Raw genomic sequence first — 25317 nt, 5'->3', positions numbered from 1 at the left:
GTGCAAGCTTCTTCATCTCCCAGTACCTACTGCAACCTACATCCTTCTGAATCTGCTTAGTGTATTCATCTCTTGGTCTCCCCCTACGATTTTTACCCTCCACGCTGCCCTCCAATGCTAAATTTGTGATCCCTTGATGCCTCAAAACATGTCCTACCAACCGATCCCTTCTTCTAGTCAAGTTGTGCCACACACTTCTCTTCTCCCCAATCCTATTCAATACCTCCTCATTAGTTACGTGATCTACCCACCTTATCTTCAGCATTCTTCTGTAGCAACACATTTCGAAAGCTTCTATTCGATTCTTGTCCAATCTGGTTATCGTCCATGTTTCACTTCCATACATGGCTACACTCCATACAAATACTTTCAGAAACGACTTCCTGACACTTAAATCTATACTCGATGTTAACAAATTTCTCTTCTTCAGAAACGATTTCCTTGCCATTGCCAGTCTACATTTTATATCCTCTCTACTTCGACCATCATCAGTTATTTTACTCCCTAACTAGCAAAACTCCTTTACTACTTTAAGTGTCTCATTTCCTAATCTAATCCCCTCAGCACCACCCGATTTAATTTGACTACATTCCATTATCCTCGTTTTGCTTTTGTTGATGTTCATCTTATATCCTCCTTTCAAGACACTGTCCATTCCGTTCAACTGCTCTTCCAAGTCATTTGCTGTCTCTGACAGAATTACAATGTCATCGGCGAACCTCAAAGTTTTTACTTCTTCTCCATGAATATTAATACCTACTCCGGATTTTTCTTTTGTTTCCTTTACTGCTTGCTCAATATACAGATTGAATAACGTCGGGGAGAGGCTACAACCCTGTCTCACTCCTTTCCCAACCACTGCTTCTCTTTCATGCCCCTCGAATCTTATAACTGCCATCTGGTTTCTGTACAAATTGTAAATAGCCTTTCGCTCCCTGTATTTTACCCCTGCCACCTTCAGAATTTGAAAGAGAGTATTCCAGTTAACGTTGTCAAAAGCTTTCTCTAAGTCTACAAATGCTAGAAACGTAGATTTGCCTTTTCTTAATCTTTCTTCTAAGATAAGTCGTAAGGTTAGTATTGCCTCACGTGTCCCAACATTTCTACGGAATCCAAACTGATCTTCCCCGAGGTCCGCTTCTACCAGTTTTTCCATTCGTCTGTAAAGAATTCGCGTTAGTATTTTGCAGCTGTGACTTATTAAACTGATAGTTCGGTAATTTTCACATCTGTCAACACCTGCTTTCTTTGGGGTTGGAATTATTATATTCTTCTTGAAGTCTGTGGGTATTTCGCCTGTCTCATACATCTTGCTCACCAGATGGTAGAGTTTTGTCAGGACTGGCTCTCCGAAGGCCATCAGTAGTTCCAGTGGAATGTTGTCTACTCCCGGGGCCTTGTTTCGACTCAGGTATTTCAGTGCTCTGTCAAACTCTTCACGAAGTATCTTATCTCCCATTTCATCTTCATCTAAATCCTCTTCCATTTCCAGAATATTGTCCTCAAGTACATCGCCCTTGTATAAACCCTCTATATAATCATTCCACCTTTCTGCCTTCCCTTCTTTGCTTAGAACTGGGTTGCCATCTGAGCTCTTGATATCCATACAAGTGGTTCTCTTCTCTCCAAAGGTCTCTTTAATTTTCCTGTAGGTAGTATCTATCTTACCCCTAGTGAGACAAGCCTCTACATCCTTACATTTGTCCTCTAGCCATCCCTGCATAGCCATTTTGCACTTCCTGTCGATCTCATTTTTGAGACATTTGTATTCCTTTTTGCCTGCAGTCCCACATCTTGAAACGTCCATGACCCCAGAGGCCTAAAACAAATTACAGTGCTAACTAACAAGCAAAGGTGGGCCCTCAGTGTAACATATTTATACCAAAAGTACGTACTGCTACGTGGCTTCACTTCGAAACCAATCATACAGTAGTGGAAAACAGTATAAAGGCAGGGTTCCTAGAAAAGTAGTAGCAAAATGTGTGAAGCATACATGTATCGAATTTATTGTAAAAGTAGTAGATACATATAACACACAAAACAATCATGACAGAATTACACAGTTTCTTTCATAACATGAGTAGCAAAATGAGGCATTTGTATTTCCTGGATGGCGTTTGGTGTAAAGGTACACACTGTCCTGTTGTGTTATTGCACTGTTAGTACATTGTCCAACATCCGTTCTTCCTAATTACCTCAAAAATTCTCTTCGGAATTGATTGTTAGGGTTTCTAGTTCTCGCTGTGACATTGTCGCCCACGCTTCTCACATCGTTCTTTTCAACTCACATGCGGCCTCAAATTACCTTCCATTGCGATAAATAATCCTTCAAAGTATTTCCCAGAGGTTTCCACGGGATACGTACAGTCCAGGGCAAGACCTCGATATCTTAATCTTTAGATCACTTTTTGGTTGTAGCAGAAACATGCAAGATGCATTGTTCAAACATTAGATTTTCGCCCCCTGGGTACTTACATTCTAATCAGTTCTGTCTCTAGCATCTTTGTGGACATGTTAGAGTTCATTACAGTGTTCAGAAAGGCAATGCGTTTTTTACCTTTAGCGCAGAACGCTGTTGAAATCATAATACGTCCAGCACCAAAATTTCTGCTCTTTCATACCTGATGCGCTGTTCTCACTTGCAGCAAATAATATTGAAATCTATCCGTCCCATCTAAATTAAACTTCTTCTCATCAATGAAGACCTCTTTACCCCAATATGAAATCGGCAAACTTCAGTCTAGCCTCTTAATGTTTGGGTGTTAGAGCAGGTTTCAGTAGTTGTTTCTTGAATGCAAGATGTTTGCCAGGTGAGAATTTGTCGTACACGTCTGGCAGATACTAGTGACTGTAATTCAGCTACAAGTTGAGAAAATTAACCGTTTGTGGCCCTTGCTTTGCGCAAAAGTAACCACTTCGGTGCGTCAGGTATCTTCTACTTTGCCCATGTTATCCGTTCTGTCAGTAATGTGCGCCGAGGCTACAGAAAATATCAATAACTATTTGAATGGTTCAACTTTTTGGATAAGAGTATCCCATTCCCTTGTGCGCAACGATTTTTGCTTTTTCCTCACATGCTAACACTTTCCCGCGTGGAATCGTCACAGTCGTGATTTGTGTACAGAACACTCGATGTCTCCGATGGTGTTCATTTCCTGTCTGCAATTTTGTTCCGTACGCGAACACCGCACAGAGCTATTTGCCTTTATATCCATTTGCACCCTTTACCACCTGAATCGTTGATATACTTCCGAAATCAAATGCGATACAACTTGACTGTATCTGTCAATATTCTGGATCTTATACTACTGCATATGCACTGTGGGCATCTATCCCAACGGATAATGTTAATTTTTCTAAAAATAACCATGTCTTTATACCGATTTCCACTACTGTAAAACAGTAGTACAAACTCAGATTTACGTTACAGTACTATTACATAGGGCAACGGCCTTGCCGCAGTGGATACACCGGTTCCCGTGAGATCACCGAAGTTAAGCGCTGTCGGGTGTGGTCGGCACTTGGATGGGTGACCATCCAGACCGCCATGCGCTGTTGCCATTTTTCGGGGTGCAATCAGCCTCGTGAAGCCAATTGAGGAGCTACTCGACCGAATAGTACCGGCTTCGGTCAAGAATACCACCATAACGACCGGGAGAGCAGTGTGCTGACCACACGCCCCTCCTATCCGCATCCTCCACTGAGGATGACACGGCGGTCGGATGGTCCCGGTAGGCCACTCGTGGCCTGAAGACGGAAAGAGTACTATTACATACATCCTAACCGCAACCTCATCTGAGGATGCACGGCTGTCGGATGGTCCCGATGGGCCACTTTTGGCCTGAAAACGGAGTGCTTTACTATTACGTACAGGGCTATTCAAAAAGAAGGAAAGAATTTCAAACATTTATTGTTTCCAAACTACAAAAAATAGAAACACAATTCCAACGTTCCTGGAAAGAGAAAAATTAAAATTTTTATGCGTTCAGTGCGAGCATCATGTGTTACCCAACAAACTTCAAAACAGTGTCTCATATTCTGCCACACACGAAGCAGCCGGCCTGTCGCTATAGAAATCACAGCTTCAACAACGCGATGTTGCACGCTTTTAAGTACGTCAGGCATAGGGGGAATGAAGACCCGGTCTTTTACGTAACCCCACAGATGATTGTCACAAGGTGTCAAGTCTGGTGACGTGGGAGGCCACAGTCATTTAAGTTCATCTCCTGCTTCTCCCAGGTTTCCAGACCTGACACCTTGTGACAATCATCTGTAGGGTTACGTAAAAGACCGGGTCTTCACCCCCCCTATGACTGACGCACTTAAAAGTGTAGAACATCGCTTGGTTGAAGCTGTGATTTCTATAGCGACTGGCCACCTGCTTCGTGTGTGGCAGAAAATGAAGCACCGTTTCCACACTTGTCGTGTAACACACGGTGCTCACACTGAATGCATAAAAATTTGAACTTTCCTCTTTCCAGGAACGTTGAAAGTGTGTATTTTGGAAGCAATGAATGTTCGAAATTTGTTCCTTCTTTTTAATAGCCCTGTGTACTTACTTTCGCTGTCAGTTATCTCCTCAATACGATCGCTATAAAAAAAAAAACCACGTGTCGCAATCTCCTGCCATCACATAGCGCAATCACCGCTCCGACAGTTGCATTCAACGCTGTAAATGACTCCTGCAATGCGCTATCTTCATAGCAGTTCCACAGTGTACCACTAGATGTCTCAGTCTTGCAGGAGCATCGATGATTTCATGCTAAAGACACTGGCACTTCAAAGGTGGTTTCAAGCAGAAACCACTGGTACTCAAAGGGTTAACTTGAGAAAACGAAGACGATGTAACTGTTAATGAATCTTACCTGAACCCCCTTAGTTTGCTGGTGTAGTTTCGGTATTTCCCTTTAGTGAGGTTATGAATGGAAGAACACAAAGTAGACGTGAAAATCAGTTATAAAAAATTAAAATAATCCACCAATATTCTTCACTTCGTATCGTTTGGCGCCCGTACAGACCGTGAGGATATGATTAGAGTAATCCACTTAATTTCACATCATAGGCATTTTATAATTGACACGTACGTGATATGCTCGAGCACAATACAAATATGTGCTACTGACGATGGGCACCATGCCCGAGTACCTGTCTGGCTAATAAATATTTTACACGCTGATCGTGGTGCACATGCAGACCTTGGTGACGTCTTTTAATAGACTAATAAGAGACAGCACAGATGCTTGTAAGCTGTCGTTCTTCCCGTGCTTCATCCGTGATCCTCAAGAATCTCTAATAAATGAGATTAAAGTACTCCCTGGCACGACGTTAGTAGCGCTTCGTAGAGTGTAGATACAGACGTAATATTTTCCCGTGACCTTGATCCTGTGCTGCACAGGGTCGTGAGCGCTGCTTTGGTGGCCTGCGGACTCTGCGGTTTGAGGCAGAGATCTTCCGAGACCACACCGTAACGCGAGCAGAGGCTTCCAGTTGCACGGGCGCGTCTCGTCCTTGAAAACGATCCCTCTGCCGAGATGAGCAGGTTTCCACCCGATTGGGCGCAGCGCGCTTTGGCGTTAGAGCCACTGTCAATGACTGGCTGACCGTAACAGCACATTTAATGATATTAACAACTCGAGGCGTACTGCGAAGCGCGTTTTCTTAAACGAACTGGACAGAATAGGAAATAATTTTAGCTCTTATAGTAACAATTTACTTCCCCTTATTGTTATAATTGTGCCGAAGGTCTTGTAATTTCCAGTCTGAGGAAGTCTGTTGCAGCTCCCGTAGCTTCAGCCCACTTGCTTTATACACTCCTGGAAATTGAAATAAGAACACCGTGAATTCATTGACCCAGGAAGGGGAAACTTTATTGACACATTCCTGGGGTCAGATACATCACATGATCACACAGACAGAACCACAGGCACATAGACACAGGCAACAGAGCATGCACAATGTCGGCACTAGTACAGTGTATATCCACCTTTCGCAGCAATGCAGGCTGCTATTCTCCCATGGAGACGATCGTAGAGATGCTGGATGTAGTCCTGTGGAACGGCTTGCCATGCCATTTCCACCTGGCGCCTCAGTTGGACCAGCGTTCGTACTGGACGTGCAGACCGCGTGAGACGACGCTTCATCCAGTCCCAAACATGCTCAATGGGGGACAGATCCGGAGATCTTGCTGGCCAGGGTAGTTGACTTACACCTTCTAGAGCACGTTGGGTGGCACGGGATACATGCGGACGTGCATTGTCCTGTTGGAACAGCAAGTTCCCTTGCCGGTCTAGGAATGGTAGAACGATGGGTTCGATGACGGTTTGGATGTACCGTGCACTATTCAGTGTCCCCTCGACGATCACCAGTGGTGTACGGCCAGTGTAGGAGATCGCTCCCCACACCATGATGCCGGGTGTTGGCCCTGTGTGCCTCGGTCGTATGCAGTCCTGATTGTGGCGCTCACCTGCACGGCGCCAAACACGCATACGACCATCATTGGCACCAAGGCAGAGGCGACTCTCATCGCTGAAGACGACACGTCTCCATTCGTCCCTCCATTCACGCCTGTCGCGACACCACTGGAGGCGGGCTGCACGATGTTGGGGCGTGAGCGGAAGACGGCCTAACGGTGTGCGGGACCGTAGCCCAGCTTCATGGAGACGGTTGCGAATGGTCCTCGCTGATACCCCAGGAGCAACAGTGTCCCTAATTTGCTGGGAAGTGGCGGTGCGGTCCCCTACGGCACTGCATAGGATCCTACGGTCTTGGCGTGCATTCGTGCGTCGCTGCGGTCCGGTCAAAGGTCGACGGGCACGTGCACCTTCCGCCGACCACTGGCGACAACATCGATGTACTGTGGAGACCTCACGCCCCACGTGTTGAGCAATTCGGCGGTACGTCCACCCGGCCTCCCGCATGCCCACTATACGCCCTCGCTCAAAGTCCGTCAACTGCACATACGGTTCACGTCCACGCTGTCGCGGCATGCTACCAGTGTTAAAGACTGCGATGGAGCTCCGTATGCCACGGCAAACTGGCTGACACTGACGGCAGCGGTGCACAAATGCTGCGCAGCTAGCGCCATTCGACGGCCAACACCGCGGTTCCTGGTGTGTCCGCTGTGCCGTGCGTGTGATCATTGCTTGTACAGCCCTCTCGCAGTGTCCGGAGCAAGTATGGTGGGTCTGACACACCGGTGTCAATGTGTTCTTTTTTCCATTTCCTGGAGTGTATGTTTATGTCGAAAATGTCACAGAAAACGTATCCCTTGTTACACTCGTAAATGAAATGGAAAAAAAGACACTACTTTCTAGAAAGATGGGCTGACTAACCTCAGAAATTAAGAGCCGGCCACATTAACTCGTCTTAAAAATCTACACCCTAACATCTTGGGAAGCATTCCTGAAACTTCACAATATTTAATTAATCACGTTACTTTCCTATAATTGTCACCTAAAGTAGAGGAAATATGGTTAATCAGTCTACGATCCTGTCTTAAGCATAAAAACGGAATTCAGTCGCAATAAGGTAGACTGTTGACTATGTGGCACAGTATACAGCCGCTTTTGGAAATCCAGACAATTTCATGGGAGTTAAGAATACAAATTACAATGCTTTTAATAGACACGTCACACATCAGTCCGTTGCAGCCATTGCAAGTGTATCAAGGCACTACACCTCCGCAATTTTTTTTTTCTTCGTAATGGAGTCTTCGGTTTGTTCGTCTCGCCACCCAGTTCCCTTTTTTCCTCCCCTAATTAATCTTGTGGGAGTCTACAACACTATAAGAAACAAAAGAAAGCTACATCTGTTCTCTGTGAATCACTACAAACCGTGTCGCTGAAGCTGTTTTTTATTCCACCATATACTGGAGGTTCGTAAACAGATTGTAACAAGATATACAGCGTCTTTCTTAGACTTTCTACCAGTTACAATTTTTTACCACTTACGTTCCACTCTCTCGCCAATCAGTCAAACCTGTGACCATTCGCACCGCTATTCTCTTTATATGTCCGACCTTATAAACTTGAGGAGTATTAAAGTACAGGTCAAACAAGTATTTTGCATGCAGCCTTTTTTGTAGATAAACTGCGCTTTTCAGTATCATCCCAATGAATCAATGCCTACCATTTGCTTTACCTTCTGCATATAGTCACTCACTGTTGCTCTCAATTATTTGTAAAACAAAATACTGTAGTTACGATTAAGTAACCTTGCCTAGTGTTTGTATAACACAGAGTTGCTAAATATATTAAATTTGTAGATCAATTCGAAGTATTATAGCTCCATTTTCAATGAGATTTGATGAGAAATAACCGAAGGATGAACACGCAGTAGATGAAGGGTGACGTATAGGAACGCCTTCTCAGTAACTGGTCCTATTGAAATGGGAGGTATCAAATTACCAGGATGCATTGAGCTGCCTAGTTGGAACGCATATGCATCCTCTGCATACATTGGGCATTTCCCAGATATGTAACAGTTATATCATGTGTGTCTGTATTTATGGAATGTAGGTGAATTTAATGCGTTTGTGTACTGCGTATCTTTTTGTTTCTTTTGTGTGATGACGAAGGAAGCAGGGAGAAGATGAAACTTGGGGCCGGAACATAGCCTACTCCTTCCTTGCGATGGCCACTTGGCACCTCATCACACGCTTTAACAGAATATGAATGCATACACGTTATCAAGCGAAAGTCTGCCAACATCCAGCACGTGCTATAAAAGTATTCAACAGTTGCATACATACACATTTCGTTAAAGTGTGTGACGTGGCGCGAAGTGGACATCACAATGGAAGCAGACAGATGGATACTAACAAGAAAAGCCGCCCATACTGTCACCAGCCAGCACCCAACATTATCTTTGAAATAGATATGTAACTTCGGGAAAACCATCTGAAGATAGGCCTGAGAAGGTTCGAAGCGGTTCATGGAACAATAAATAACTATTTTTTAAAAAGAGTGAATGGTTGCAGTTTTATGTATTTACATGGAATAAACAGTCACGGGTTCTAAAACATCCGTAATGGGTGAGCTTAATCAGTAGCCTACTCGATCTATTTAGCAAACTCCTCCTACACTTCAGTCGTTGCGAGTGTAGTTCGTGGCCACACACAGGATGCGTGCTCTCCCCACATCACTTTCTTTCTTTCCTCATTCGCGGCTATTTCTCCTCGAACAGGAGACGCTGCTATTGCTGCTATGCAGTGAAGCCATTTGATAATAAAAAGTGATGTGGGGAGAGCACGCATCCTGTGTGCGGCCACGAACTACACTCGCAACGACTGAAGTGTAGAAGGAAAAACGTGGCAAGCAAAGAGTTTGCAGTGGAAGAGATTTGTCTCGCAGTATCGCAGATGAAGAAATGCCCATAGCTTTTAAGGTTTGCATTTTAGAGACCACGTTTCCAGACTTCTTTACTTCGAATGATCGCTCCTGTCATGTCCCTGAATATCGCCAATTCCTCTTGGGACACACTATGTTGTTGTTGTTGTTGTTGTTGTCTTCAGTCCTGAGACTCGTTTGATGCGGCTCTCCATGCTACTCTATCCTGTGCAAGCTCCTTCATGTCCCAGTACCTACTGCAACCTACATCCTTCTGAATCTGTTTAGTGTATTCATCTCTTGACCTCCCTCTACGATTTCTATCCTCCACACTGCCGTCCAATACTAAATTGGTGATCCCTTGATGCCTCATAATATGCCCCACCAACCGATCCCTACTCCTAGTCAAGTAGTGCCACAAATTTCCCTTCTTTCCAATTCTATTCAATACCTCCTCATTAGTTACGTGATCTACCCATCTAATCTTCAGCATTCTTCTGTAGCAACACATTTCGAAAGCTTGTATTCTCTTCTTGTCCAAACCATTTATCGTCCATGTTTCACTTCCATACATGGCTACACTCCATACAAATACTTTCAGAAACGACTTCCTGACACTTAAATCTATACTCGATGTTAACAAATTTCTCTTCTTCAAAAACGCTGTCCTTGCCACTGACAGTCTACATTTTATATCCTTTCTACTTCGACCATCATCAGTTATTTTGCTCCCCAAGTAACAAAACTCCTTTTCTACTTCAAGCCTCTCATTTCCTACTCTAATTCCCTCAGCATCACCCGACTTAATTCGACTACATTCCATCATCCCCTTTTTGCTTTTGTTGATGTTCATCTTATATCCTCCTTTCAAGACACTGTCCATTCCGTTCAACTGCTCTTCCAAGTCCTTTGCTGTCTCTGACAGAATTACAATGTCATCGGCGAACCTCAAAGTTTTTATTTCTTCTCCATGGATTTTAATTCCTACTCCGAATTTTTCTTTTGTTTCCCTTTACTGCTTGCTCAATATACAGATTGAACAACATCGGGGAGAGGCTACAACTCTGTCTCACTCCCTTCCCAACCACTGCTTCCCTTTGATGTCCATCGACTCTTATAACTGCCGTCTGGTTTCTGTACAAATTGTAAATTGTCTTTCTATCCCTGTATTTTACCCCTGTCACCTTCAGAATTTGAAAGAGAGTATTCCAGTCAAAACTGCCAAAAGCTTTCTCTAAGTCTACAGATGTTAGAATCGTAGGTTTGCGTTTCCGTAATCTATTTCCTAAGATAAGTCGTAGGGTCAGTATTGCCTCACGTGTTCCAACATTTCTACGGAATCCAAACTGTTCTTCACCGAGGTCGGCTTCTACCAGTTTTTCCATTCGTCTGTAAAGAATTCGCGTTAGTATTTTGCAGCCGTGACTTATTAAACTGATAGTTCGGTAATTTTCACATCAGTCAACTCCTGCTTTATTTGCAATTGGAATTACTATACTCTTCTTGAAGTCGGAGGGTATTTCGCCTGTCTCATACATCTTGCTCACTAGATGGTAGAGTTTTGTTAGGCCTGGCTCTCCCACGGCTGTGAGTAGTTCTAATGGAATGTTGCCGACTCCCGAGTCCTTGTTTCAACTTAGGTCTTTCACTGCTGGACACACTATATAGAGAAACAAGGACATCATACGCATCTGATGCACTCCCGACGATAAACCTGTCTCCGGTGACTACACCATCTGTGAAGCTTCTAGTGTTACGGTGGCGAGGATGTAGACCAGGGGCGGGCAGGAATCATGCACGTGTGCTGTGCACTTGCACGCGTGCAGTTAACAGGTGTTCTGCGTGCACACAGGGGCAAGCTGGCCACCCGCTTATCTCCCCTCCCCACCAAACCTTCTGTCCACTCCTTCTTGTGCAATGCATTTTGTTTCCTAGCTTGCTTTATTGAATGAAGGAATAAGATTAGTAGGAGTGCTTGAAAGATATCGTGGTTTGAAAGAGTACCTATTACCTACGATACGTTTTATTTAATTATCACAGGTAGAGTGGAACAAAATTTCTACATACAGACAAACGCAAACAGTTACTTAAATTTTCATCGCTGATGTTTGCTCTTAACCGACACTTACTAATTCAGCAAATGGTTTTCCAGCTCTCGTTATATTAAGCGCAATCTTATAACTGTACGTACCGCTGGGCTATTATTGTTGTCGTCCTGAAAAACTGAAAACAGTGGTCCATAAAATGTTAAATCAGTTAGTGAGAGACATGGGGAAAGAAAGTCGCAGATCTCTCGTGACAACAGCAACTACGACAGATTCATCTAGTATCGTCAGATCGCTCTTCTTAAGCTCAGTCAATTTCCCCATCCGCTCAGAATCCGGCAATAAATTGTACTCGTCCTTCTGAAAATTGTTATAATGGCCTTCAATACCAAACTTCCGCTGACCAGCGAGAATACTGCCACATATTAAACATTTCGAATCTTCACATTTTTGCACCAAGAAAAAAATGATTCTCCCATTACTTTTTAAAAGATAGCAAATCTCCACTTCTCCGTTTCCTTGTTTCACTCTGCATTTTCCGGTTCTTGAAATACAACGTTCACTACGTAGTGGTCGCTACGCATCAACATCCGCAGCTTTTAGCCTGGCACTACACTGCCGCAACCTGCCGGCTGTCGCCACTGCCCCAGTCGACGATTGCACGCGAGCAGCACACGTGCAGCGCTGTGCGCTCATGAGCCGCGTGCAACGTTTGCCCGCCCCTGATGTAGACAGTTGAAGGTGCAGCAGGCCCGCTCGGTGTGCAGTGAAGCTGGCGGCGGTGACGTCGGGCGGCACGGTGCTGTCCGGGCACGGCGCGGAGGCGGCGGGGGCGGCGGCGGGGGCGCACCACCGCGTCGCGCGCGGCCTCAAGGGCCCGCACCACATCTACGAGTGCCGGCGCACCAACATCATGGGCTCGCTCGTGCAGGACGCCTCGCCCTTCCTCTTCCCCTGCACCATCGAGTACAGCCTCATCTGCGCCGCCATCCTCTACGTCATGTGGAAGAACATCAGCCGCCTGCAGGTGAGTAGCCGCCTCTGCGCGCCTCGCGCCACACTGTGTCAGGTAAAGTTATCCCTTACGCGAAGTGGTTGCTTTGAGCACCATAGTGGTTTTACTGGATGACACGCCCGCTAAACACACTGGGCAGGACAAGTGATTAAGATTGTGGAAAGGGCCAAATAACGTGTCGGTCAGTTTCACTTCAAAATTGTTGTTGTTGTTGTTGTTGTGGTCTTCAGTCCTGAGACTGGTTTGATGCAGCTCTCCATGCTACTCTATCCTGTGCAAGCTTCTTCATCTCCCAGTACCTACTGCAACCTTCATCCTTCTGAATCTGCTTAATGTATTCATCTCTTGGTCTCCCCCTACGATTTTTACCCTCCACGCTGCCCTCCAATACTAAATTGGTGATCCCTTGATGCCTCAGAACATGTCCTACCAAACGATCCCTTCTTCTGGTCAAGTTGTGCCACAAACTCCTCTTCTCCCCAATCCTATTCAGTACCTCCTCATTAGTTATGTGATCTACCCATCTAATCTTCAGCATTCTTCTGTAGCACCACATTTCGAAAGCTTCTATTCTCTTCTTGTCCAAACTATTTATCGTCCATGTTTCACTTCCATACAAATACTTTCAGAAATGACTTCCTGACACTTAAATCTATACTCGATGTTAACAAATTTCTCTTCTTCAGAAACGCTTTCCTTGCCATTGCCAGTCTACATTTTATATCCTCTCTACTACGACCATCATCTGTTATTTTGCTCCCCAAATAGCAAAACCCATTTACTACTTGAAGTGTCTCATTTCCTAATCTAATACCCTCAACATCACCCGACTTAATTCGACTACATTCCATTATCCTCGTTTTGTTTTTGTTGATGTTCATCTTATATCCTCCCTTCAAGACACCATCCATTCCGTTCAACTGCTCTTCCAAGTCCTTTGCTGTCTCTGACAGAATTACAATGTCATCGGCGAACCTCAATGTTTTTATTTCTTCTCCATGGATTTTAATACCTACTCCGAATTTTTCTTTTGTTTCCTTTACTGCTTGCTCAATATACAGATTGAATAATATCGGGGAGAGGCTACAACCCTGTCTTACTCCCTTCCCAACCACTGCTTCCCTTTCATGTCCCTCGACTCTTATAACTGTTATATAATTGTTATTTATTGTTATTCAATAACACCTTTAAACCAAAACGGCACACAGCCGAACCTTTACAACTACGAGTTTCAAAATCCAATTCTTTCATGGCTGAAGGCCTCCAAACAAGAAATCTTAAAAAGCAACAAGATACATTTCAAGTGACTGAAGACAAGCAATTAAAATTGCAAATTATATATATACTACTGACCATTAAAATTGCTACACCACGAAGATGACGTGCTACAGACGCGAAATTTAACCGACAGGAAGAAGATGCTGTGATATGCAAATGATTAGCTTTTCAGAGCATTCACACAAGGTTGGCGCCGGTGGTGATACCTACAACGTGCTGACATGAGGAAAGTTTCCAACCGATGTAACATACACAAACAGCAGTTGACCGGCGTTGCCTGGTGAAACGTTGTTGTGATGCCTCGTGTAAGGGGGAGAAATGCGTACCATCACGTTACCGACTTTGATAAAGGTCGGATTGTAGCGTATCGCGATTGCGGTTTATCGTATCGCGACATTGCTGCTCGCGATGGTCGAGATCCAATGACTCTTACCAGACTATGGAATCGGTGGGTTCAGGAGGGTAACACGGAACGCCGTGCTGGATCCCAACGGCCTCGTATCACTGGCAGTCGAAATGACAGGCATCTTGTCCGCATCGCTGTAACGGATCGTGCAGCCATGTCTGGATCCCTCAGTCAAAAGATGGGGACGTTTGCAAGACAACAACCATCTGCACGAACAGTTCGACGATGCAGCAGCACGGATTATCAGCTCGGACACCGCGGCTGCAGTTACCCTTGACGCTGCATCACAGACAGGAGGGCCTGCGATGGTGTACTCAACGACGAACCTGGGTGCACGAATGGCGAAACATCATTTTTTCGGATGAATCCAGGTTCTATTTACAGCATCATGACGATCGCATCCGTGTTTGGCGACATCGCGGTGAACGCACATTCGAAGCGTGTATTCGTCGTCCCCATACTGGCATATCACCCGGCGTGATGGTATGGGGTGCCATTGGTTACACGTCTCGGTCACCTCTTGTTCGCATTGACGCCACTTTGAACAGTGGACGTTACATTTCAGATTTGTTACGACCCGTGGTTGTACCCTTCATTCGATCCCTGCGAAAACCTACATTTCAGCAGGATAGTGCACGACCGCATGTTGCAGGTCCTGTACGGGCCTTTCTGGATACAGAAAATGTTCGACTGCTGCCCTGGCCAGCACATTCTCCAGATCTCTCACCAATTGAAAACGTCTGGTCAATGGTGGCCGAGCAACTGGCTCGTCACAATACGGCAGTCACTACTCTTCATGAACTGTGGTATCGTGTTGAAGCTGCATGGGCAGCTGTACCTGTACACGCCATCCAAGCTCTGTTTGACTAATGCCCAGGCGTATCAAGGCCGTTATTACGGCCAGAGGTGGTTGTTCTGGGTACTGATTTCTCAGGATCTATGCACCCAAATTGCTTGAAAATGTAATCACATGTCAGTACTAGGGTAATATATTTGTCCAATGAATAACCGTTTATCATCTGCATTTCTTCTTGGCGTAGCAATTTTAAGGGCCAGTAGTGTAACTTGAAACTTCTAACTTCTAACCTCTAAGGTTTAGGGGACAAACGAGTGTGAACAGCTGAGGCATAAAGCACATGACTGGTTACTGTAGTCACCTTTTCAGATAGCAGTAAGAACAACTATGGTTGCGTAGTATTCTAAGCACATGAATAAAATCCTTTGTATCTTATATTACGGTTTCTAATTAGAATACATATGTTACGTACTGTTGCTGTGGAGAGACGAAATAAGTTGTGTTTACCTCTTGTTGTACATTGTGTAAATGAAACTGCCCACCCACAGCAGACGTCTTGACTCGAGTTCTACGGTGTCCGAAAACAGAAATTGCTAACAGGCACAAAGGTAGCTGAGACTAGAGTTTTACCTAAACCGGCACGGATCCCATGTGTAATATTATTTAGGTTAAACTTAATTTTGAGAAGTGGTGAAGCTATATGTGCATTAGTTTTGAGGTTTAACTGCAGGTTCTTGCCTATTTTTTTCTTTCAGTCATCAACGTTCCTGAATTTCTTCTATTGTTATATTACTATTACTGTTATTACAATTATAAACACTGAAGATATCACAAATTTCTATACTTAACATTACACTGTTTAGTAACAAAACACCAATAGAACAGGTGTTTGTAAGACCTGTTGCAGGGAAATAGAGTGCAGTTCAGGCAAATTAATAGGTTCAACAAATGGAAAACAAGAGTAGAAATGTAATTAGAAAAAAAAACTGAAATTAGCTTCCGTGAAGAGCTAAATCTTCCTTCTTTTTGTAAAGGAGCGAAATCCTATATTCTTAAATATCTGAATTTCTTTAACTAAAACGTCTTATTCCTCAAAAACTAAATATTAGGACTGATTGTGGTCTGAAAGCCAAACGTTATCAACTTTTATACTAGGAAAACAGCGAAAAAGAAGGTCTCATTGTTCTAAGTTTTGTTCGCAGTTAATACAAAACTTCTCTCTCTAGTGTGATCAAAATATTTTTGAAGAAACATCCTAGTAGTATGAAGGTGTTAAAAGGATACTTCCACACTTAAATGTCAACCTTCTTTAATAAATCAAATTAACCACAGACCCCGCAAAGCTGTCGCAATGCTACTAACGGCACATATGCTTGGTGCGTGGGTAAACGTTAAATATGCAGATTAAACAACGATTAACTTATCAGTAATTTAAAATACGACCATTAATCTCCCATTGTCCACCCAGGCTATCTCTTCCACTACCCTAAATGCAGAAACTGGCTGTATGGCTGCATAGTTAATTGCTACAAATTTATTTTCGACATGTTAGTTACACGTTATTTTAATCTGAGTATTATTGGCTATAATTCGTTGTGGACGTTATCTGTACTAGATGTAGGCAGTACAATGTCATCATCCGAACGGAAGGGGATCAAGAAGATTCAACGAACACGTATTATCTCTCTTCTTTTTACTCACGTTTAGGTATATGAAAACTCCATATAGTGTAACTGCGAATTATTTTCGTGACTCGGAGTGCCCTTCCTTCCTTCGTCGTTAAGCTACGAATTTCCCACTACTTTTATGAAGTCAAATGGGAGCTGTAGCGTAGACCAACAGGTCATCAGTACATAAACATAATTTGAATAAATGCCTTGTTTTAGGTTCGACCGAGAAAAACCTTGTTAAACATCAATGACTGTTAACAAAGTGGTAAATCAGACCGACTGTGTGAGCCTGTAACTTCATTCATAACTTGCACAAATCGTCTTCCATGCTATATCGACTTCCGAAGTAAGTTCGTCTTCTGCTTAAGATCTTTTTTGAAAGCAGCTACTGAGCATTTTAGTTAAAATACATTATTATAACGTTGTTCGAGTTTGGAGAGATGTCAGATCTCCTGCAGGCATTTCGAAAACAATTTTTCAAGTTCATTGGGTGTTAATCGGCTTCCTGTCTGAATTATTCTTTTTGAAACAACGTAATCGCTTGGAGCTTTCTTTTTCTTTATGCCTCGAATATCTTGACACACGTAGTCTAGAATTACCTCTGGAATGTCATTGTTTTAAATATTAATTAATGTATGTTTCTCATTCATCTGTCGAACTGTAGAACTATTTAAGACTTTCTAGAATGCTTGTACATTTTCCTACTGTCAATTACTGTAAATTATGTTATCCACATGAACTATACTGTTACCTTCAGCAATTTTTAATTATTTAGTAACAGAAACCTTACGGTATTTAATTGTAGTGTGAAGACTGAGCATTGCAATAGAGTTCAGTGTTCGCTTGCATTGATCTGCCTTTAAATATACCCAGTGAACGATGACTACGTCGCTTACAGCATCTCCAATTTGGCTCTTCTTGGCGCCGACTGTTGAGCCCTTTGACACTCACTGAGACACTGTTCTGATGCTTTCTTGAGGTCCTGCGCTGATGCTGGGGAGAATGGAGCCGTCTGTCCGCTTATATCCATGCTTGGCGGAAGCATATCGACTTGGGAACTATTTGTGTGACGTCAGGTAAATCCATGACGCAGACCCTGTCGTTTGCGCCCCCTGTGGAGTTTAGCCTGAACTCGGTTGCGCCGGAGTCTTAGGCTACTCACCGGTCTTCTAAGTATCGCTGTGTGTCCTGTCATCCGGAGGACACAACAGTCTGTGTTTTCTTTTGAAACGACTTTTTAAGGTCGAACATGTTGCCCTCCTCAGCAAATTCTGCTAACGTCTTTTGTGGCACCATACCCGTAGTTCCCCACAGCGCAGTCATTCTCTACTAGCCTGCTATTAAAATTCACCTTTATCATTTTATAGTGGGCTTGAGTTTCATTCATTGAGTAAATGTTGCTCCATATGATAAAAATAAATGATAAGAATAAATTTGTAGTTTATTGTTATAAGTAAAAATTTATGACTCGGTTAAATCCATTAATTACAATCACAGACAAATTGCTAATGTACGTTCTATAGATCCCAAATAAAATGGCACTCATGGATGTGGAATAAGTCAAAAAAGTCTTAAATATTTTTGTAAGGTAATAACAAAATCACTCAAAACAGTTACACGGAGTAGACAAAAGTCATGGGATAGAGATATGCACACATACAGATGGCGGTTGTATCGCTTACACAAGGTATATTAGACCAGTGCATTAGTGGAGCTGTTATTTGTGGTAATGTGATTCAAGTGGGAAGGTTTAGGAGAGATTATAACCGCAAGAAGCGAATTAACGGACTTTGAACGCGGAATGGTAGGTCGAGCTAGACGCTTGGAACATTTCATTTCGTACATCGTTAGGAAATTCAATATTCCGAGGCCCACAGTGTCAAGAATACCAAATTTCAGTCACCATCTCTCACCACGAACAACGCAGTGGCCGACGGCCTTCACGTGGCGACCGAAGCACTAAAAGGCAAACGACACTGTGTGGAATAACTGCAGAAATCTTTGTGGGACGTTCGACGAACGAACCCATTAGGTCAGTAGGCGAAATTTGGCGTTAATGGACTACGTCGTCAGACGACCGACGCGAGTGCCTTTGCTAACAGCACATCGCCTGCAGCGCCTCTCCTGTGCTCTGGACCATACCAGTTGGACCGTAGACGGCAGGGAAACGGTGGCCCGGTCAAATTAGTCCGGATTTAAGTTGGTAAGAGCTGACGGTAGGTTTAGAGTGTAGCGGAGACCCCACGAAGCCATGGTCCACAGTTGGCAACAAGGCACTTTGCGAGCTGGTGGTGACTGCATAATGGTGCGAGCTGTGTTCATGTGGAATGGACTGGGTCCTCTGAGGAAACTGAACCGATCATTGGTTATGTTCTGCTACTGGGAAACCATTAGCAGCCATTCATGGACATCATACTGTAACCTCCCCCTCACTTATCGACCTTAATGACAGTGAAAAATTAAACCGCGTGTACCTAATGGAAATTTGGGAAAAGCAATCGTCACCGAAGTTAATCTGTCGGTAAAGAGGGAGGAAAGGGTTACATCTAAATGAAAGGAAAAATGCTAATGCAAATGGTGGAAATTAATTTTGAAAAAGGGTAAAGTTAATAAAGAAAGTAAATGTGCGGCCGTTACGTTAACAATTAACTAGCGGTAATTAGATATTGAGATTGGGGGGAAATTACGGTCGCCAGTCCTAAGGACAATTACTATAGTAACTGAAAAAGAAAGGTTATTACAATATAATTAGCACTAGAAGCGTGGCAACTGAAGGTTGACACGTGCAGTGTGAAAACTGAAAGTTTGTCAGAAGTAATAAATTTCGCTACACTCTGACTTAATTTAGCAAAAGAATTAATAAAACAGGAAAATCGAAAGTTAATTTAGTGGCTGAAGTTAATGGTGAGCTTTCTTTCTGAAGCACATCGAAATTCAGTAAAATACGGTTAGTCTTGGACTACCTCAACAATCATTTCAAAAGCTACTTGAATCTACGCAATTTAGAAATAAGAGATTTAACTTTGAACTTGAATTAAATGATTCTGAACAATTAACAATAGTAAAATTTAGTACGTACCAAGCTGAGCTGCAGTCACAGGTAAGCTAAAATATGGTAACAAAACTCGCACTCTTAATTTGTGCTTGTGTAATCTAAATATTGTTGCCAGCTATGAATACCTTAACTGAACTTTGAAATTAAAGCAGTGAAATCAATGATGCTGGCGTTTGAATTTCAACGACACTCGGATTCATTCCGGAAAAGGAAGGGACCCTGCTTGGTAATGCAATTGGGACAATGAGCAACAAAAGTTCAAGCTAAGTTGCTGTAATTTTGTGATGCAACCATTTTAAAAGTATGAAAAGCTGAGGTCTGCCATACAGTTCTAAAACTTTACGTGCTTCCAGTCTTCCTTGTTGGTTGACTGAAGGTTTGAAGCCGTCGATCGAGGAGGTGGCGACAGCCACTCATTGTCGGCCGTCGCTGTTGCAGAAGCTGCATGTTGGCGCGCCTTCTTCTCGACACGGTCACCAGACGAAACGGGCTCTTGATGTGCGCCAGTTAATGCTTCCCGTCCGCGACACCATGTCAGAAACTATCATCGCAAGTCGAGCGCAATTACATGCTGCCAAACCCCGAAAGCGCGGCAACTCGCGGGAGCTTCACACAACACACCTGCTCCACTCGCTACTCCAGCCAGACTCTCTCTCTGCCCGCGCTCCACGCGACAGTTAACACTACCAAAGATCCTATACACTTTGATTCTTCACACGACCTATCGATGTAATCGTTCGATATCAGTTTTCCCTAGGCAAGACCCAGCGTAAAAATACAAATAATATTTACGAAACAAACCAATTATACATCGACATAAATGCATATATATATATATATATATATATATATATATATATATATATATATATACAAATAGTAAAATAATTACAATATGTAAAGACACAGAAATGTCATATATTCAGGTAACAAAAATAGGAAAAAATTATAGTACAATAGATGGAAATAGGAGGATATGTATTTCCGGCGTTACAATACTCCCAAACAACGATGGAACTTTTATAGATGACAATGCTACATTTCATCAGGCCACAGTTGTTCACGACTGTCTCCAGAAAAGTCATTATACTCGAACATAATACGTGTTCCAAAATTCTACAACTGATCGACGTTAGAGATATAGGTCTATAGTTCTGCACATCGTTTGACGTCCCTTCTTGAAAACTGGGATGACCTGTGCCCTTTTCCAATCTTTTGGAAGACTACGCTCTTCTAGAGACTTACGGTAGACCGCTGCAGGTAGGAGGCAAGTTCCTTCGCGTACTCTGTGTAGAATCGAACTGGTATCCCATCAGGTCCAGCGGCCGTTCCTCTTTTGAGCGATTTTAATTGTTATTCTATCCCTCTGTCTTCTATTTCGATATCTACCATTTTGTCAACTGTGCGACAACCTAGAGAAGGAACTACAGTGCAGTCTTCCTCTGTGAAACAGCTTGGGAAAAAGACATTTAGTATTTCGGCTTTTAGTTTGTCATCTTCTGTTTCAGTACCATTTTGGTCACACAGTGTCTGGATATTTTGTTTTGATCCACCTACCGCTTTGACATAAGACCAAAATTTCTTAGGATACTCTGCCAAGTAAGTACATAGAACTTTACTTTCGAATTCGTTGAACGCCTCTCGCATAGCCCTCCTCACACTACATTTCGCTTCGTGTAATTTTTGTCTGCAAGGCTTTGGCTATGTTTATGTTTGCTGTGAAGTTCCCTTTGCTTCCGCTGCTGTTTTCTAACTCGGTTGTTGTACCACGGTGGCTCTTTTCCATTTCTTACGATCGTGCTTGGCACAAACTCATCTAACGCACATTGTACGATGGTTTTGAACTTTGTCCACTGATCCTCAACACTATCTGTACTTGAGACAAAACTTTTGTGTTGAGCCAACAGGTACTCTGAAATCTGCTTTTTGTCACTTTTGCTAAATAGAAAAATCTTCCTACCTTTTTTAATATTTCTATTTACGCCTGAAATCACCGATGCTGTAACCGCTTTATGATCGCTGATTCCCCGTTCTGCTTTAATTGTTTCAAATAGTTCGGGTCTGTTTGTCACCAGAAGGTCTAATATGTTATCGCCACGAGTCGGTTCTCTGTTTAACTGCTCAGGGTAGTTTTCAGATAATGCACCTAAAAAAATTTCACTGGATTCTTTGTCTCTGCCACCCGTTATAAACGTTTGTATCTCCCAGGCTATATCTGGTAAATTAAAATCTCCACCCAAAACCATAACATGGTCGGGAAATCTACTCGAAATATTTTCCAAATTTTCCTTCAGGTGTTCTTCCACAACAGGTGCTGAGCCAGGGGCCTATAGAGGCATCCAATTACCATGCTTGAGCCTGATTTAACCGTGACCTTCACCCAAATTATTTCAAGTTTCGGATCTCCGTCAATTTCCTTCGATACTATTGCACTTTTTATCGCTATAAAAACGCCTCCCCCTTCACTGTCCAGCCTGTCTCTGCGGTATATATTCCAATCTGAGTTTAGAATTTCATTACTGTTTACATCTGGTTTCTGCCGACTTTCTGTCCCTAGTACTGTGTGGGAATTTTGACCGTTTATTAATGAAAGCAGTTCTGGGACCTCTCTATAGACGCTCCTGAAGTTTACTATTACCACATTAATATTGTCATTCCCTGTTGCGTTTTGCCTACTACTATCTTGCCGCGTCTCAGGCGGCGTCTTATCGGGCCTAGGGAGGGAATTCTCTAACCTAAAAAACCCACATGTGCACTCCACACGTACTCCGCTACCCTTGTAGCCGCTTCCTGCGTGTAGTGCACGCCTGACCTATTCAGGGGGGAACGTACATTTCTCCACCCGATAGCAATTCGAGCGAATGATTTGGCCACTCACAAGGGGAAGGCCTGAGACACGGCCAACCGATTCGACTAAGATTTGGCAGGCCGCTTGTGTAAAACCTAAAACGAATTAATCTAAAATATTTTGGGTCAACACCCCCGCGTTTTTGAGAAAATCACCCCTAAAAGTTATGACGAGCAATCGACTCAAAATTGGAGGAATCGACAGATAATTGTAAATAGAGCAATTTTCATCGTCAGGTATGGGGTCCGAAAACGCATACTTTTCCAGAAATCGAGGGAAGAAACTTTTACAACTGCCGCATCTGTACCCACATGGTAAACGCTTTTCGCCGACAGCGCAACGGTTAAGGTCTCTCGCTGGGAATCGGAGAACCCTAGCGGATGTTATTCTTTTGGTTTGTATTTTTCCATATCTCAAATGATAGGGATAGGAGGATTAATAAGGTAAGTAAATCAATAAGGAATGATAATAATAAGGTAGGCAAATAAATTTCTCAAACCTCTTGGGATAGTAAACAATTAAAATGTTACTCCAGGTCACTTTACAATGGTGCTTCCAGTCACTGTTACGTGTCCTCACTTTTCTTCGAACAACTAGATGGATGGTGCTTGTCATATAAACATTCGAAACAAATATACTCACGGCACCAAGAACATTTAATGAATGCAATCTTTCGACAGCTACACAGTTCATTCCGAAGAGTCGGCGGAAAACAAACTTGGTTTACATTTTAAAATATGTCTTTTTCGGGAATTAATTTTGATGCGCACCACGCATACGATATCATCGCCTGAAAAATCGGTGCTGAAAGTTGGTTATGAATTATGCTGTGAGTAGTTATTGCATCCGTGCAGTTGTGCAATTCCCGCTTGGTTTCCAGAAGCACACTGCAATTCCGAAGCCCGGAAATAAAGTTTCTTCGAGATTCGAACCAAGGTTCTCCGATTCCCAGCCAGTTACCTTGGCCGTTGCTCTATCGGTACTGTCGACGAAAAGCTTTTACCATGTGGGTACAGAAGTGGCAGTTGTAAAAGTTTCTTACCTCGATTTCTGGAAAAGTATGCGTTTTCGGACCCCATACCTGATGAAGGAAATTGCTCCATTTACAATTATGTATCGATCCCCCCAATTTTGAGTCGATTGCTCGTCATAACCTTTAGGGGTGATTTTCTCAAAAACGCGGGGTGTTGACCCAAAATGTCTCAGATTCCTTCGTTTTAGGTTGTACACAAGCCACCTGCCAAATTTAAGCCGAATCGGTTGGCCGTGTCTGAGGCCTACCCCTTGTCAGATCTGCCGACATGAGTCCCATCGAACAATTATGGGACATTACCGAGAGGCCAGTTCTTGCTAATCCTGCATCGGCAACGCTTTTGCAATTATGGTTGGCTATAGAGGCAACATGGCTCAAGATTTCTGCAGAGGAGTGCCAGCGACTTGTTGAGTCCACATTACGCCGAGTTGCTGCGCTACGCCCAGCAAGGGAGGTCCGACACAATATTGTGATGCGTCCCATTACTTTTTTCGCCTCAGTGGATCATCTTAAGATACTGATTGCGTGTGGAGCTCTGATGGAGAGCGGATGTTTGTCTGCGGCGCTCGTACGGTGGGTGGGCAGGGGAACAAACGCGAGTGCGGCCAGAGCGGGGAGAGGCCGTCCTTGCGCAGTTACGGCGTGTCTGTGTGGTGCCGGCGGCGGTGCCGTAGCCGCATTCTAGCGAAGGACAGCGGCGGCGGCGGCGGCGGCGGCGCGGAGAAAGTTGTCCGGCTCCCAGCTGACTGCAGCTGCATAACCGCTGGCGGCGACGCGCGCTCCCGCTTGTCGCAACTGAGCCGGCATTGGCATTACGGCGGACCAGCCCGAATCAACCTGCCAGTGGACGGGCGTTATGTCAACGTTTCGTAACCGACATTACGTTGCTCAGGGGAAGCGACAGGCCGCGTCCGTCGAATACCTGCTACATACCACCATCTGCGAGGAAGATCGCGTCTGAAGTTCAAGACCGAATCAGCAATGTTGCTGGCACAAAAAATAATGTTATGAATGGCCGAAACAATGCTGAGCTGCAGTAGCATATTTGACGTCTTCCGTGTCGTCAACACAACTGCCTTTTCAGATACGTTTTCAGGTTAAGATTTCGATGGTGGTCCAAAGAGTCACTTAAAAAAATGATGTTGAGTCAGTTGGAAAAGTACGGCCGTCAGTATTGCAGCCAAGGCTTTGCACGTGTGCTAATCTTCGTTATCCATCAAGAAACGGGACCTTTGATCAACTTTCCACACCGTTTGTACACCTACTCTCCACAAGCTACCTTACGGTGTACGGCAGAGGGTAATATGTCGACGCTTGTCACAGCATTCTTTCCTGTTAAAGACGCGAACGGCGTGCGGAAAGAACAACTGTTATTAAGTGTACACTTCAGCTCGGTCTCTCAACTTTACCTTCATGGTCTTTTCGCGAGTAATACAAAGCAGCAATTACTCTTCTAGGAGCGGACGCTCTCGGTGTTTTAACAATAAAACACACCGTGATGCAGAACGCCTGTCTCTCAGTGTCTGCTACAGGAGTTAACTAAAAAAACTCTCTGTACCGATTTCGAACTTACTGAAGGAAAAGATACGAAACGCGTTCCTATTCTTCAGATCATCTCATTTCCTCTATGAATCCCACCTGGTGCGGATCCCAGAAAGACCAGCAATAACAAAGTATTTGTCGAACTAGGGTTTTGTAGGTTACCTCCGTTGAGGTAGAACAACGCTTCCTGAAGCTTGTTCGAATGAAAATGTCCGACATCTACCTTACCTGCAATTTTTTAACATGGTCGTTCTATTTAAAATAGCCCCTTCGCGTACTCCTACGTATTTAATGGCTATAACT

General features: G+C 43.7%; 1 protein-coding gene and 1 pseudogene across 1 annotated transcript in view; both read left to right on the top strand.

The window, feature by feature from the left end:
• LOC126176139 (proton channel OtopLc-like) overlaps window positions 1-25317 on the top strand; it is a 241674-nt gene that overhangs the window by 196734 nt on the left and 19623 nt on the right. The window contains exon 9 of the mRNA XM_049923278.1: window positions 12139-12398. Coding sequence (XP_049779235.1) covers window positions 12139-12398 — 260 coding nt within the window. The remainder of the gene's footprint in view (window positions 1-12138; window positions 12399-25317) is intronic.
• LOC126177617 (5S ribosomal RNA) lies at window positions 3444-3561 on the top strand (annotated as a pseudogene).

The sequence above is a fragment of the Schistocerca cancellata genome, chromosome 3, assembly GCF_023864275.1.
Source record: "Schistocerca cancellata isolate TAMUIC-IGC-003103 chromosome 3, iqSchCanc2.1, whole genome shotgun sequence".
In the NCBI taxonomy this organism is placed as follows: Eukaryota; Metazoa; Arthropoda; class Insecta; order Orthoptera; family Acrididae; genus Schistocerca; species Schistocerca cancellata.
Note: the sequence above shows the minus strand (reverse complement) of the source record. Positions and strands in the feature narration are given on the sequence as shown.